Source organism: Myotis lucifugus, unplaced genomic scaffold (genome assembly GCF_000147115.1).
Source record: "Myotis lucifugus unplaced genomic scaffold, Myoluc2.0 scaffold_562, whole genome shotgun sequence".
NCBI classification, from domain to species: Eukaryota; Metazoa; Chordata; class Mammalia; order Chiroptera; family Vespertilionidae; genus Myotis; species Myotis lucifugus.
In genome coordinates, this window is record NW_005871610.1 from 392,652 (window position 1) to 409,427 (window position 16,776).

At 46.3% G+C, this 16,776-nt stretch overlaps 1 protein-coding gene across 2 annotated transcripts in view; it reads left to right on the plus strand.

The window, feature by feature from the left end:
• The first annotated feature begins 6,297 nt into the window (after window positions 1-6,297).
• Window positions 6,298-16,776, plus strand: part of POLA2 (DNA polymerase alpha 2, accessory subunit) — a 28,918-nt gene continuing 18,439 nt past the window's right edge. Inside the window, exons 1-4 of one of the 2 annotated variants that reach the window (XM_014446691.2) lie at window positions 6,298-6,712; window positions 11,139-11,263; window positions 11,754-11,845; window positions 12,026-12,083. In XM_014446691.2, the coding sequence (XP_014302177.1) occupies window positions 6,634-6,712; window positions 11,139-11,263; window positions 11,754-11,845; window positions 12,026-12,083 (354 nt within the window). In that variant the 5' untranslated portion in view covers window positions 6,298-6,633. The remainder of the gene's footprint in view (window positions 6,713-11,138; window positions 11,264-11,753; window positions 11,846-12,025; window positions 12,084-16,776) is intronic. The other variant, XM_006104354.3, reaches the window with a different exon arrangement.

Consider the following 16,776-nt stretch of genomic DNA (forward strand, 5'->3'; position numbering starts at 1 on the left):
TACCTCCTCGAGGGCACATGTCTCCATGCCAGAGCCTGCTTGCCCCTCGCAGTGGGCCTCGCAGATGGTACACGCTCAATAAATAGTTGATGAATAAATGATGAAGCCAGTCCCGGGTGATGGAGAGACCTCTACCCATTGTTGCATTCTAGCAATATCACTTTGCAGAAGACACACAGAGGGTGAATCCCTGGCATAGCATAGCTTCCCTCTGACCTCAGATCATTTCCAGCCCAGATGTTCGATGTATACCTGCATTCCTGACCCTGACCTTCACCAGAATTCAGATTAGATTCATAAGGGATTCAAATCCTGGCCCATTGGGTAGCCTTGGCAAGTTTCCTTGTCTAACCCCTTCCTCCTAGAGTTTCCAGGGAATCAAACAAGATAAACAGTCCCCTACAGTCTGAGGAAAAGCACAATCTAGGAAAGAAGTAGGAATATCACAGTTCGGGCAAAAAACACCGCAACCTGCCATTTCGCCAAGATTAGTCTTTCAGCAGCCTCGCCCTTGGAGCAGAGCTGGAGCGAAACTCCGCCGGACGCTGTCCCAAGGCCCTGGCCTTCATGCACCAATCCCCCAGGCCCTCCCACAGAAGTAACCTCTCTTTCAACAATCCGATACATGAGCTTTCCTACCTGAATTGTTCTCAACTCACAGCCCTCAGCAGATCAGTAAATTTGAAAGGCGGAGGGCTGCTGTGCCTGGTCATACTTTAAGATTCACTTTGGGAGTCACCTCTTCCAGGAAGCACTCCCTGACAACCCCTGCCTACCTCTGGGCTCCAGTCATGCCCCCTACACATCCTCCCTACTGTGTTGTAATGGATCCATTTACATGCTGATCTCACCCTGGCTCCCTGAAGGCAGAGTTAGGCCATCTTGGCCTGGTTCTGTGGCCTGCACAGAGTAGGTGCTCAGTTCACATTATTGGGGTGAATGAAATAGTCTGGACACTAAAAACAAAAGTGATCTGTCACTGCTGAACGCTGAGGAGGAGGTAGAAAAACTAAATGGAAAATCTGGGTAGAATAACAAGATTTTGTATGTATTTTAAAAACCAATCTGTGGCCAAAACCAGTTTGGCTCAGTGGATAGAGCGTCGGCCTGCGGACTGAAGGGTCCCGGGTTCGATTCTGGTCAAGGGCATGTACCTGGGTTGCGGGCACATCCCCAGTGGGGGATGTGCAGGAGGCGGCTGATCAATGTTTCTCTCTCATCGATGTTTCTAACTCTCTATCTCTCTCCCTTCCTCTCTGTAAAAAATCAATAAAATATATTAAAAAAAAAAAACAACAACAAAAAAAACCAATCTGTGCCCGGCTAGCATAGCTCAGTGGTTGAGCGTCGACCTATGAACCAGGAGGTCACGGTTTGATTCCCGGTCAGGGCACATTGCCTGGGTTGTGGGCTCAATCCCCAGTAGAGAGCATGCAGGGGGCAGTTGATCAATGATTCTCTCTCACCATTGATGTTTCTCTCTTTCTCCCTCTCCCTTTCTCTCTGAAATTAATAAAAATAAACACATAAATAAAAATTAAAAATAAAAGGGCACTTTTTTCAAGTGTCCTCAGTTTGTTTAAAAATATATAAATAAAAACAAATCTATTATAAACACCATTTTCTTTTTTGAAGAAAATTTAAATAGTGATTCTCAATCCTGGAATCAGCTGTGAGCTTTAAAAAAATATCAGTGCCAGGGCCCACTCCCGAGAATTCTGATGTCTTTAGTTGGGTTTGAGAACCACTGTCTAGAAATAGTTTTCCTAACCAGTAAAAGAATTAACACAACTTAGTCCAGTGGATAGAGTTCATTAAAACAATACTATGAAATCCTAGGACAAAGAAAACACATACCTTTACGTGAACAAACCTGATTTTCTATAACAAACATTCTGACAATGAAGTTTCCTACAACAAGCGTAAGTAATCTCGAGGTTACAGGTCACAGTCCCTGGGGTAAAACCACGAAGACTTGACTACTCTTGGTCTTAGCAAAAAACACTAGCCAGCCCCGCTGGTGTGGCTCGGAGGTTGAGCGTGACCTATGAACCAGGAGGTCACAGTTTGATTCCCGGTCAGGGCACATTCCTGAGTTGTGGGCTCGATCCCCAGTGCGGAGCATGAAGGAGGCAGCTGATCAATGATTCTCTCTCATCATCGATGTTTCTTTCTCTCTCTCCCTTCCTCTCTGAAATAAATAAAAATATATTAACCCGTTAAGCGCCCAGTCACCGGTGACTGACACTATACTTCCCGTCTGGAAGACAAAACAGGCTGGGCGCTTAACGTGTTAAAAACAAAAAACACTGGCCAGAAACTGTTACGTGAAGACAAGTTCGTGATGATGATGCATAGGCTGCACTGCCTACACAGGATTCCACTTGTCTGACGCTCCTTATCATCATCTTTCTGGCAAATGATCTCCAGACTTCTTTGCCTTTGTATCCGAAGGCACTGACCAGCTGGCGCGTTAGTTTTGTTCAAGAGTGTTTGACAACCATCTTCCAGGCATCTCTACGTTTCTCATTAAGTATCACGGGGCCTTGTGGCTGCAGGGAGATGGCTGCCAGGGCGCCTGGGGCTTCCACTTATCAAAGATTGCCCGGGCCAGGTAAGAGCCGCTAAGGCAGCTGTGGGCAAACTACGGCCCGCTGAAATGAATAAAACTAAAAAAAAAAAAAAGACCGTACCCTTTTATGTAATGATGTTAATATATAAAATAAATATCAAAAATGTAAGTCTTTGTTTTACTATGGTTGCAAATATCAAAAAATTTCTATATGTGACACGGCACCAGAGTTAAGTTAGGGTTTTTCAAAATGCTGACACGCGGAGCTCACAAGGTTCGCCATCACTGCACTAAGGGAACTGGGAAGGCTGATGGTGTCAGGTGCCTCTGCTACCAACTGTGCACGGAACAGTGAACTCTGCTTAACGGGCAGAGGCGGGCTGTGGAGCTCACCTGGAAAGCAGCCCCAGGTGCACCTGCCCACATTTTCACTGACCCATGGGCCGTGTGGCCTGGTGCCTGGTGCCTGGTGGGAGGACTGGAAGACTGCGCGAGGCCCACAAACCCCCATTCGTGATCCACAGGCAACATCAGTGGAATCAACACGCTGATCGGACCTGTGCTGCCAGGCAGCAGGTGCCACCAAAAGATGGACTTAAAGGATAAGCTGCAAAAGACAAGGGCAGTTCTGTGCAAGAAAGGATGACTACACAGAATTTAAAAAAAAAAAAAGAACCACCAAAACCACAGCTTCAATAATGCTACCATTGTTATCGCCGCGGGACAGACTTTCGTCGGCTGGCAGGTCCTGCGCCTGGCCGCTTCTCCCTTCAGCAAGCACGGAAGGGCGGCCCGAGGTCAGTTGTCACAGCCCACACCCAGCCCTACCTGAGCGAGAACCCGGCCACGCCAGGGCGTTTCCTAGCACACCGCTCCCGTCTCCGAGGCAGCATCCGGTCTCAGGACTGGGTGAGGTTTTTTTTTGTGTGTGTTTTTTTTTCTGGGTGAGGTTTTAATAAAGACCCAGGGAGCAGAAACAGAGCAGCTGAGAAGCCCAAGTCAAGCGGAGGGCAGCTGGCCCATGTGGTCCTGGCCCAGGGCTGGCTTCCAGCAAAAGGCCCCTCTGCCATTAGCCAGGAATGACTGTGAACACAGCGGCTTCATGGGTGTGCAACTTGTGCAGCTGCACCGGACCCCACGCTCAGAAGGGCCCCCCATTTGGTTCAATGCCCTGCTGTCATCCTGAAAATCTTAATCATTTTCATTTCGCACTGGTCTCTCCAATTAGGCAGCTGAGGTCTGCATAAAGTGAGTGGGAAGAGCCCAGCCCCAGGTATTTAAGGGGTGAACGCTTGCTTATTCAGAGAAACTGATGACTCATAACAAAGGTTTCTGTGTACTCACTTTGCTTCACCATAATGTTGACAGTTCATTCTCTTCCCAAACTGTTGCCTAACTTGAGGTAAATGGGTAAAAACTAAGACCTGAAACATTCCTTAATGTCCATTTGAAGCAAAAATGTCAATGTTTGGAAGTAAATCCAATCAGCAAACTGGTAATTATACTTTTTCATGCAATACATCAAACGAGATATTTTCTTTATCAGAAAGCCATACCACATACAATACATTTTTGGTGTTTAAAAAGCAACAAAGGGACTTTAAAACATAAGGGATACCTGTGATTTTTTTTGTCTGATTAGGAAAAAAGATATAACTAATAAATGGATTAAATACATTAGTTAAAAGAAAGCAAGCCTGGCTAGTGTGCTCAGTGGTTGAGGATTGATCCCCAGTATGGGTCGTGCAGGAGGCAGCCTATCAATGATGAGGCATCCCTCATCATTGATATTTCTATTCTCTTCCTCTCCCTTCTTCTCTGAAATCAATAATATATATACATACTGTATATATTTATTTAAAAAGAAAAAAAGAAGAAGAAAAGGGACATTATCTGAGTGGACCTGACCCAAAGCACCGGCCTTTTAAAGACAGAGTTCCTCTGGCTGTGGAACAAGCCCCTAGAAAGGAGAGCAGCTTGGCCAATACCTTGACTTCAGCCTTGCTGAGTGGAGAACCCAGACATGCTGTGCTCAGACTGCTGACCCACAGAACTGTGGACTAATAAATGGGTGATGTTTTAAGCACTAAGTTTATGATAAATTATTACATGGCAATAGAAAGCTAATACACCCTTTATTGCCTATACCCAGGTACCGCTCCCACCCTCCGCCCTTGGTCCCCGCCAGGAAGAGATTTTAGGGGAGTGTAAGGGGTTTTCTCTCTCCACAAGGCCTCCCCGACTCTCTACTGTGGTTAATATGCAGACTACAACCAGCTCCACACTGCCCCACTGAGGCCAAGACAGGGTGTCTCACTCTGCCTGGCCCTGGTCTCTCATCTCACGCCCCTAGGTGTCCCCAGGAGTCTGGCTTCTTTGGCACAGTCTTGAGAATCACTGCTTTGGTAAAATCCCATACTTTGCTCAACTAGCCCCTACCTTTGCATGTTCAGGAAGTTTCCTTTAAAAAAATTTTTTTTAATATTGTAAATAAAGCCATGACAAATATCATTGTATGTAAAACTTTGTCTGGACTTTGGCTGCTTTTCTTGGGATAAGAAATGCTGAGTCAGGGAGGAATAAACATTTTTAAGGCTCCTAATATATGTTGCCAAAATGTTTTCCACCAGCCTACCATCCCATTGGCAGAGTGTGATGCCTAAAGTTATTTGAGGTAAGCCAATGGAGATTTTGGCTCAAAGAATTAGAAGATGTTAGGGTTAGGGTTAACCCTAACACAACTGGCCAGGTAGCTCAATTGTTAAAGTGTCCTCCTGATCATCCAACATTTCGGGTTTGATCCCCAGTCAGGACACATACAAGGAGCAACCAATGAATGCATAAATAAGTGAAATAATAAATGGATGTTTCTCTCTCAAATCAATCAATAAATTTTTAAAAATATATTTTTTGTTGATTTCAGAGAGGCAGAGGGAGAGAGAGAAACATCAGTGATGAGAATCACTGATCCGCTGCCTCCTGCATGCCCCCCTACTGGGGTCTGCAACCCAGGCATGTGCAACCCAACCAAGAATCAAACCATGACCTCCTGTTTCATAGGCTGGCTAGGCAATTAAAAAAATTTTTTTTAATTACAAAAAAGGAATTAGGAGATATTTCTGGGGGAAGGCCCTCCTTTCATTTCACCTCTAAACTCTCTTCACTCCCAAGCTCTCAGTCACCCTCTGGGTACGTCTACCTGGAAATCCCAAAGGCACCCAAACCTAACTTCCAAAATAAGTCATTTGTCACCCTTCCACTCCTTTTCTACCAAAATGCTCCAGATCCAGAAAACAGACCTATCACTATGGCTGGGATCAAAGTGGCAACTATGATGATAACCAGGGCAACCATATTCTCTAATGAAGCCGCCCTTTTAAGATGAATGAGGTGCAGAAATGCCAGGAGAAGGAAAGACATGCCTTCCTCTCCGGGGTAAGGCACAGAATGTTTGGGACATTTGGAGGAACACATGCACCAAGGCACAGGCCTGAGGGTGATGACGGTGCGTCTTGAGCCTTCGCCAGGAGGCTGAGTCCCGGCTTCCGCGGCTTGGGAGAAACACTGCGCAGCCGCTGTCGGACCCGCCCACCGCCCGGTTCGTGCGCGCGCAGGCGGGCTGGAGTGTGTGCGCACGCGCCCTCGGACGCGCGCGGAGTCTGGAAACCAGCAGGAAGCGGAGGGGAAGGGGCGGGGTTAAACCCTGGTCTCGCGCATGCGTGCGCTGCACAAACAGTTTGGCGGGTTTTTCCTGGCTGCTCCGGTGTGTTCCGGCTACAGAGATGCTCAGCGGGAGCTTTTAGGAAGGAGGCCGTTCTCCCAGGAGAGCGACTTCTCGAGATTGCTGCTCCATTCCTTCGGGCTTCGGGGGCTTCCTCCACATTAAAAAAAAATAGTTTCTCCGTGACTGACGCCTGCCCTTTGGGGCTATTTGGTCACCTTCCGCCTCAGTCCCCTAGAGGGCGAAAGGACCAGAGGGACCTCGTCCTGCTCATCCATCTCCCGTGGGTTTCTTGGCCTCGGTCGGAGCTGGGTAGACCCGTCCCCGCTCCTGGGTCACCATGGCCGTGTCCGTCCAGCAGCTGACAAAGGAGCTGGAGATCTTCGGCGTGGACTGCGAGGAGTCTGTGACTGAGCGATGTGAGTCCCTCGCCCCCTCCCCGCTCGGCCGGCTCGGGGTTCCCAGCCGCCTAGTCCAGGCCCTAGGACCTCAAGGGAGCGCCTCCACGGTCGCCTCCCCTAGATGAGCCCCCTCGGGGCGTGAGAGACGAATTAAACTGAGTTTTGAGACGTGGAATGTGGAGGCTTGGCAGTGCTCACCGAGTACTGCTGGGACCCCCAGCTCAGAAGTGAGAATATGAAGGACGGTGTTACGTCCCTGCCCTTTCCGAGGTGGATGGGGACGAGCCGGGTTCACACTAGGCTCCGGGGCATCTCCAAGTTGGGACATTGGTGAAGCCTCTAGGACAGCGGTTCTCAACCTGTGGGTCGCGCCCCTTTTGGGGATCGAACGACCCTTTCACAGGGGTCGCCTAAGACCATCGGAAAACACATATATACTTACATATTGTTTTTGTGATTCATCACTATGCTTTAATTATGTTCAATTTATAACAATGAAAATACATCCTGCATATCAGATATTTACATTACGATTCATAACAGTAGCAAAATTACAGTTATGAAGTAGCCACGAAAATAATTTTGTGGTTGGGGGTCACCACAACATGAGGAACTGTATTAAAGGGTCTCGGCGTTAGGAAGGTTGAGAACCACTGCCCTGGGACGAAGCCGGAGGTGTGGGGCTGTGAAACGGGGCTTTCTATCCCTGGCTCCTCTCTTCCCAGCCCACACCTTGAACTCCTGCCCGTCCCTCACTTCCCAGCAAAGCGGTGGGTAGTCTGTGCAGATAGGAGCCCAGGGAGGAGGGTTCCCTAAAACGGAAGTTTAGCTTTGGAAGGGACTTGGGGAGCTTGTCAGCTGGGACAGACGGACAGGCAGACAGGAGAGGAGCAGCCCCAGCTGGTCTGTGGATCCAGCCTCCTTTCCCTAAGCCTGGAGCTCCGTCCCGGGGGTCCATGGTGCGGTCAGGCGCTGGGCAGGGTAAGGACTCCATTGCAGCTCCTCTGGGGAGAGGGAGAGTTCTCGGTCTTAGAAATGGGGTGAGTGCGCACCTGCCCTAACCATTCATCAACACTTGGAACTTTTTAAACATTAACGTGTTAATCTCTTATGAGAGACCACAATCCTCTTATGCCCGGTCCATTCTCTTCCTAACATCGATGAGAGAGAAACATTGATCAGCTGCCTCCTGCACATCTCCTACTGGTGATGTGTCTGCAACCAAGGTACATGCCCTTAACCAGTTTTTACAGAGAGGAAGAGAGAGGGGATAGAGAGTCAGAAACATCGATGAGAGAGAAACATCGATCAGCTGTCTCCTGCACACCTCCTACTGGGGTTGTGCCCGCAACCAAGGTACATGCCCTTGACCGGAATCGCACCTGGGACCCTTCAGTCCGCAGGCCGATGCTCTATCCACTGAGCCAAACCGGTTAGGGCAGTGGTTCTCAACCTTCCTAATGCCGCGACCCTTTAATACAGTTCCTCATGTTGTGGTGACCCCCAATTTCATTGTTACAAATTGAACATAATTAAAGCATAGTGATTAATCACAAAAACAATATGTAATTATATATGTGTTTTCCGATGGTCTTAGGCGACCCCTGTGAAAGGGTCGTTCGACCCCCCAAAGGGATCGCGATCCACAGGTTGAGAACCGCTGCGTTATTGATTTTAGAGGAAGAGAGATAGAAACATCAATGATGAGAGGGAATCATTGATCGATCGGCTGCCTCCTGACACGCCCCCTACTGGGGATTGAGCCCACACCCCGAACTTGTGCCCTTGTCATCGGCTAGGGCAGTGATGGCGAACCTTTTGAGCTCGGTGTGTCAGCATTTTGAAAAACCCTAACTTAACTCTGGTGCCGTGTCACATACAGAAATTTTTTGATATTTGCAACCATAGTAAAACAAAGACTTATATTTTTGATATTTATTTTATATATTTAAATGCCATTTAACAAAGAAAAATCAACCAAAAAAATGAGTCATAGGTTCACCATCACTGGGCTAGGGCTATCATGTGAGCTTGAAGTCAAAACAAGAAAAAGGTTTCCGCCCAAGATGGCTTCCATCTCACATGGGACTGCCTTGGCCGTGGCGTTGGAATTCTAGGCTTTGAACTCATAGCCCCTAACCTCAATGGGACTCTAGTATTGCCTGACAGTTACACCATCTTTCCCTGGTGTGTTCCTCTGAGTCTCCAGGCAACTGGTTTCCACCTTCTCCTTTGACATCTTTCTTTCCACTCTCAGTGGATGAATTTACTTCCTGTTTTGCTGAAAAAATAGAAGTTATTAGTAAACTTCAGTAAGTTACTACTCTTGCGTCTTCCTGCCTACCTTGCCTTCTTTCCTGTTAGAGTGAATATATTCCCCATATTCCTGGCAAAAGCCACACCTCCCACTTGAATCCTAAATCCCATTCCTTCTCACCTTCTTAGGGACATCACTCCGGTAATTCTCCGCTCTTACATATTTTGTATTTTTCTCTATATAAGACGTTTTCCCTAATAGCATAGAGATGTGTTCTTACTACTGCCTTTAAAATACTCGATTGAGCCCAGCGGGGTGTGGCTCAGCGGTTGACCCAGGAACCAAGAGGTCACGGGTTTGATTCCCGGTCAGGGCACATGCCTGGGTTGTGGTCTCGAGCCCCAGTGTGGGGTGTGCAGGAGGCAGCTGATTGATGATTTTTCTCTCATCATTGATGTTTCTATTTCTTTCTCCCTCTCCATTCCTCTCTGAAATCAATAAAAATATACTTTAAAATAAATAAATAAAGTGATTCCACTTCCCACTTCAGTTCTTTCCTTCCCAATTACAGCAAATGTCTTCAAAAGGGTTGTCTAGATTTGTCTTCGATTTTTTTTGTCCTTAAAAGTCAGCTTTTTCACCTCCACCGTTACACTGAAAACGGCTTCTCCTGGTCATCAGTGACTTTCACCTGCTAAAGTCAGTGGTACATTTTCGTCCTCATCTTGAGTTATCAGCAACATTTAACACTGTTCCTCATGTTTTCTTTCTTCTCTTAGCCTCTCGGACACACTGGTTGTTCTTCCACCTTGCTTATTGCTGCCATTCAGGCTCTGCAGATCCATCCCCCTCCGGTCCTGAGCCTCAAGATGCTCTCACTTTCTTGGTGATCTCACCTGGTCTCGTGGCTTTACAGCCCTGGATTTCTGATGAGTTCCAAATTCATATCTTAGCCCCGACCTCTTGCCTGAACTGCAGGCTCGTCTGCCCAACATGACGTCTCCAATTGGATGTCTAACTGGCACCTCAAACTCTAGTCTTCTAAAACGGAGTTCCTGGTGTCTGCTCCCTCTCCTCAAAGTAGTCCTGTTGTCTCCCCCACCTCCCTTCCAGGTGCTCAGGCTAAAAACACAGCATCATCTCCTTTCTTTTTTCAGACCTCATGTCCACACAGCAAACCCACTGGCTCTACTTTCAGGATGTTTCTTCTCCAGAGTCCCACCACTTCTGGCCGCCTCCGCGGTCACCGCCTTCAGTCACCACCCCGATCCAAGCCACCGTCATCTCTCGCCTGGATTTTGCCATGATTCTCTTCATTGGTTCCCCTGATTCTGCCCGTGTGCCCTTCAGTCAGTGGAAGTCAGATCATGTTAGTTTTATTCTTGTCAGACCCTCTCGCGATTTCCCAACTTGCTCAGAGTACTACCCAGAGTAGTTGTAATAGCAAACACTCTGCACCCCCTTTACCCTCTCAATTCTGCCTCCTCCTTCCCAGCATTCCAGTCACGGGGCCTTGCTGATCTTGCTGGGCCTCGGGGTGATTGCCTGAAAGCTCTTCCCTTAAACACTGGCTCACTCCTTCACTTCCTTCAAGCCTTTACTTAAAAGTCTTCTTCTCAATGAAGCCTTCCCTAATCAGTGTATTTAAAAGTGCCAAACCTACCCTCGCTGGTTTAGTTCAGTGGATAGAGCGTTGGCCTGCGGACTGAAGGGTCCCGGGTTCGATTCCAGTCAAGGGCACATGCCCGGGCTGTGGGCTCGATCCCCAGTAGGGAGTGTGCAGGAGGCAGCCGATCCATGATTCTCATCATTGATGTTTTTATCTCTCCCTCCCTTCCTCTCGGAAATCAGTAAAAAAAATATAAAAAATAAGTAAAAGTGCCAGGTCCTTCCCCATCTCCCCGATCCCTCTCCCGGCTGTACTTTTCTACATAGCACATTTAACCCTCTGATACACTACATATTTTACTTATTTGTTCCTTTTCTGTCTCCCACCAATAGTAAGCTTCATGAAGACAAAGATTCTCTGTTTTGCTCATTGCTGTATTCTCATGCCTAGGACAGTGCCTGGCACTAGTAGGTGCTGAATAAATATGGATTGAATAAATAGAGGATTATTTTCTCTTTTCAAGGTGAAAGCTGCAAGAAATAAACTAAGTTTTTACTTGTCCAATGTTCCCTCCACAGTGGCAGAGCTGTGTGCTCGGTATGAACAGAATGAGGAGGAAATGGTAGGCGAGTTCGTAGCCTTCCTCACCAGCACACGGAAAGACTGCCTTAGCTCAGAGACCGTGGACTCTTTTGAGCGTGAGGTAAGAGCACAGTGTAAGGGACTCATCGTGTAATTCTCCATTTCTGCCTTCTAGGGGGGGCAGTATGACATACTGAGAAGAGTGTGGGCTTTGGAATCGACCTGGCTTCCAGTCCCAATGTGAGCTTGGACAGACTAATGTCTCTGAGCCTTGCTTCCCTCTTCTGTCAGTGGTTCTAGTAATGCATATTTTTTAGGATTATTGTCAGAATTACATGAAAATGGCTGTAAATCACTTAGGACTATGCCCAGCAGGTGGTGGGTCTTCAACAAGTAATTGGTGTTATTACTAGAGTTATTATTGTTGTAGAGAAATTGTCACAGAATAAGTCTTTATTTTTAGTTGAACATGTGTCTTCTTAATTCTTACTTTGAGGAATTTCATATCTTTATTTATATTCTGAATGCCAGTTATCGCGTGACTGTGGAAAATACCTCTTCTAGTACTTGACTTTGGAGTAATAATATATTCAACATCTTTTATTCCTCAGTTTCTGAACAAAAGATTGTCCAAAGCCCATCACAGTGCCTCCAAGGACAGTGGGCATGCGGGAGCCAGAGACATTGTTTCCATACAAGAGCTGTATCCTTTCTGTGGAAGGTCTTTGCCTCAAGCCATATTCTATTTTATAATGTATTTACAGTTGCATGTGTAATTTACAAACAAAAATAAAAAGTACCTTCTGTTCAGATTTCTATTTAATCAACCCTTGCCTTAGATTTTGAGAAGTTTATTATTGTTTTTCTTAACCAATATTTTTAGAATTGAAGTGGAGGAAGAAGAGGAGACCCTCTTGAACTCTTATACCACACCCTCTAAGGTGAGTTTACAGTGTTTGGAATTGCATTCTGCAAATAGTGTTTTTTTCTTTATTCTGAAAACATCATGACATTCGAATTTCCGAGAGAGAATTAACCACTCATATAGTTTCCACGTATTTCCTACCATATTTCCTCTAATGCATCTTCCTTCCCTTATGCATACGTGTTTTTACATAGTGGCAGTTCTTGTGAACATTTAATTATCCTGCTTTTCTCAGTTAGCATATCATAGAATTTTTATAAATACCATTTCTCCGTAACTATTCTTTTTAATGGTTGTATAGTTTCATATCTAAGTGAGGTACTATAATTAAATAATCTAATTCTAGTGTTGGATTTAAGCACAACAGAGAGTAGGGTAGTGGAAAAGTATTGTCCTCAAAGCCTGAGTCCAAAGACCTAGATGACCTTGGGTAAGTTGTTAGCTCTCTGAGCTGCAGTTTCCTTACATATACAATTAGGATTTATTATTCATTTACTGAGCAGCTACTATGTGCCAGGTGCTATACAATGAATGAAACGGGCATGGAGGAGCTCTGCCCTCCAGAATCTATCTCAGGGGGTCAAGAGGGGGAAAAGGAGACATATGTAAAACTTTAGACAATAAATAAAATAAAATAAATAATAATAATCTATCTCAGAGGGCTTGAAGATGAAATGAATATGTAAAGTGCCAAGCCCAAAGCAAGATATTCAGTAATGGTAGTTACTATTTATACAAAATAAATTTATATTGTAGAATTGTGCCTCTGAAACTTGTATAATTTTGTTAACCAGTGTCAACCCAATAAATTCAAAAGGGGAGGAATAAATAAATTTGTGGAAATACATAAACATGGAGTAAGCCTTAATTTTTCAAAGTAAATTACATTGTAAGAAAGAAAGTAAATAGTTTAAGTGTGTCTGTGGAGACCAAGAAAGCTAAAAATGTACTTTGTAAAGTTGCTAACAGCCCTGGCCGGTTTGGCTCAGTGGATAGAGCGTCAGCCTGCAGACTGAAGGATTTCAGTCAAGGGCACATGCCGGGGTTTCAGGCTTGATCCCCAGTAGGGGGTGAGTGGGAGGCAACCCATCAATGATTCTCTCTCGTCATCATTGATGTTTCTATCTCTCTTCCTCTCCCTTCATCTCTGAAATCAATAAAAATATTTTTTAAAAAGTTGTTAACACAAAACCAAGTGCATATAATATTAAATGGAGTAATGAGATTTCCCTTAGAGATTATAAAATCAATACTTGATCTTCCCCTTAAAGATGGTTCTCTCCTAGAGTCCACATCTCAGCAAAAGGTACCTCCGTTCTTCATTCGCTCAGGCCAGGAACTTTGGAGACCTCCTTGAGTCGTTCTTTCCTCTCATACCCACATGCAACTCATCCGTCAGTCACATCAGCCCTCCTTCCAGGATCTGGGCCCCTCTCACAACCTCCACTGCCACTACCAGGTCCCTGGCTTCACCGGCTCCTTCTGAATGAGTAGGACAGCCTCCTAGCCGTTCCTCTGGCATCTGCCTTGTCCATTTCTAACCAATTCTCTACACAGCAGCCAGAGTGCTCCTTTCAGCCCTAGCCGGTTTTGCTCAGTGGATAGAGCCTCAACATGCAGACCAAAGGGTCCTGGGTTTGATTCTGGTCAAGGGCACGTACCTGGGTTGCAGGCTCCTCCCTGGCCTGGGCCCTGGTTGGGGCTTGTGCAGGAGGCAACCAGTCAATGTGTTTCTCTCACATCGGTATTTCTCTCTGTCTTTCCCTCCCTCTTCCACTCTCTAAAAATCAATGGAAAAATATCCTCGCATGAGGATTAACAAAAACAGAGTGCTCCTTTCAAATGAAAGGCCAGGTTTCCCTTGTTCACAGCTCTCCATCAGTTCTCTATCTTCCCTGGTAATTTAGCAACCGTGTAAATTCAGTCTGAAGTGTGAGGTTCTGTCTGAGCTGGCCCCTATTCCTTCTGGCCTCCTTCCATGCCCCTCCTCACTCTTCAAACACACCAAACAGGTCCACCTCATATGTCCCTTTATTTTTTATTTTTATTGATTCAGAGAGGAAGGGAGTGGGAGAGGTAGAAACATAGATGATGAGAGAGAATCATTGATTGGCTGCCTCCTGCACGCCCCTTACTGGGGATTGAGCCCGCAACCAGGCATATGCCCTTGACTGGAATTGAACCTGGGACCCTTCAGTCCACAGGCTAATGCTTTATCCACTGAGCCAAACCAGCTAGGGCTCTTCTTTTCTTTTCTTTTCTGAGCCAAACCAGCTAGGGCTCTTCTTTCTTTTCTTTTCTTTTCTTCTTTTTTTTTTTAAATATATTTTTACTAGATGCTCAGTGCACAGAAATTTGTGCACTCAGGGGTGAGGGGGTCCCCTCAGCCCGGCCTGCACCCTCTCACAGTCCAGGACCCCTTGGGGGATGTCCACCTGCCAGCTTAGGCCCGCTTCCTGCGGGAAGCAGGCCTAAGCCACAGTCGGACATCCTTAGTGCTGCTGGGGAGGCGAGAGAGGCTCCCACCCGCCGCTGCACTCCCAGCCGTCAGCCTGGCTTGTGGCTGAGCGGAGCTCCCCCTGTGGGAGTGCACTGACCATGAGGGGGCAGCTCCTGCATTGAGCGTCTGCCCCCTGGCTGTCAGTGCACCGTGTCAGTGTCATACTGTTAGGGTTAATTTGCATATTACCCTTTTATTATATGGGATGGATTGTTTTAGAGAGAGAGAAAAACACTGATGTGAGAGAAATATTGATTGGTTGCCTCCAATACGCACCCTGACCAGGAACTGAACCAGGTGACCTTTTGGTGCACGGGACGGTGCTCAACCAGCTGAGCCACACTGGCCCAGGCCTCTCCTTTATTTTATTGCTTTGTTTTTCTCCATAGAACTTACTACCATGAGACATGTTATATATTTGCTCTTTGGTTTAGTCTGTCTCCCTCCATTAGAGTGTAAGCTCCACAAGGACAGAGATTTTGCTTTAGTCACTGCTGTTCTCCCAGTGCCTGGCACAGCAGTGGTTGTTGAAGTACAGACCGTCTGAAAGAGGACAACTGGGTGGCTCTCCAGGTAGCATCAAGCAGAACTGTAATACCTGTTGGGGCCACCATCCTGTTGATCTGATTGACAGCTTCGCAGCTCAGAATGTATCTGACTTGTCTGTATATCCAGAGTTAATCATATTCTTGGGAATTGACTCGTGGTAACCCGGCTCTCAGTATTCCGATGTGTAAGTCAGATGCAAATTTACTGTTGAAGTGTGTACCCTCTCAAAGACTGAGGTGCCACATGGGGACACCCATTCCTACTATAGAGGTACTTGGGAGACTCAATTATAAATCAAAATCTGTGACCATGGAATCAGAGCTCAGTCAGTGGATTGAAATGCGCAAACAATTTGAAATACACGTCTGAAGCTCAGAGAAGATGAAATATGGTCTGGGCTAGAGATATGTCATATGCTGAGAACAGTACCCATCTCGTGGAAACTGCTCAATCATTGTACACCATGCATAATAGTGCCACACAGTCAGTGCCAGGTGAGGTTGCCTGACCCTTGTCAGGTCTTGGGCAGGTGTATTCCAGTTACAGTGGTGAATGTCAGTGGGCTTGCTTATCGTCATTAAATATTTGACTTGTGCACTTGGCAGCTCTTCTTTTGCCTCCATGCTCACCATAAATCTTCTTGTTATAATTTGGGTTTCCACATGTCCTGCCTGACAGGAAAGGGTGTATTAACCTAAGAATATGAAGTTCCCATACGATTGGCATAAAATTTCTGGTAAATTAATAAACTGGCATCTTTGGCTATAATTTGGGTTCCCGTGTGGTGTGAGAATGTGCTTATATGAGGATAGGGTACCCACTGTACTTCTCATTACAAGTGAATAACTGGCGTGTAGTGTTAATAGTGAATCTCATGAGCTTGGGCAGAGTGAGCACATCCCTGAGGAGTGTAAGGGCAGTTGACTTGTTGACAATCAGGTTTTATGACAAGGGCTGAGGATGAGAGAAATGAGACTGCTTTTCTCAGAGTACCATCCTCTTGCCATGTTCTGGGAGGCACACTCTCTCTTGAAATAATCCCTGTACAACATTGGCCCTAGAGTCCTACAGAGGATTGCATATTAGAAATATCTTTTGGGAAAATAGTTTGAGAAAAATATATATCAAAACTATAAAATCTTTTCTATCTTTGACCCAAGAATTCTTCCTAGTAAGACTCTCTCCTAAGGAAATAAACCAGATTATGAGAAAAATCTATATGCGTGACAGTACGAATCTCAGCATAATTTATATTCACCCCAAATTATAAGCAGCTGATACATCCAGCAATAGAGAAGTCATTATGTAAATTATGTACTAGAGGCCCGATGCACGAAATTCGTGCATGGGTAGGGTCCCTAGGCCTGGCCGGCGATCAGGGCCAATCTGTGGGGCAATCGGCAGGCCGATTAGGGGGGCCCCCACTGGCACCTGCCTTGGCCACCAGCTCGCCGGCCCCGCCAGTTGTTGCCTCCCTCTGTGGGGCGACCGGCAGGTGATGGGGGGGTGGGGGGCAGCTGGCACCTGCCTTGGCTGGTCTGGGGCCTGCGGGCTGAGGGCACCTCCTGCGTTGAGCATCTGCTCCCTGGTGGTCAATGCATATCATAGCGACCTGTCGTTTTGCCGGTCAGTCAATTTGCATATTAGCCTTTTATTATAT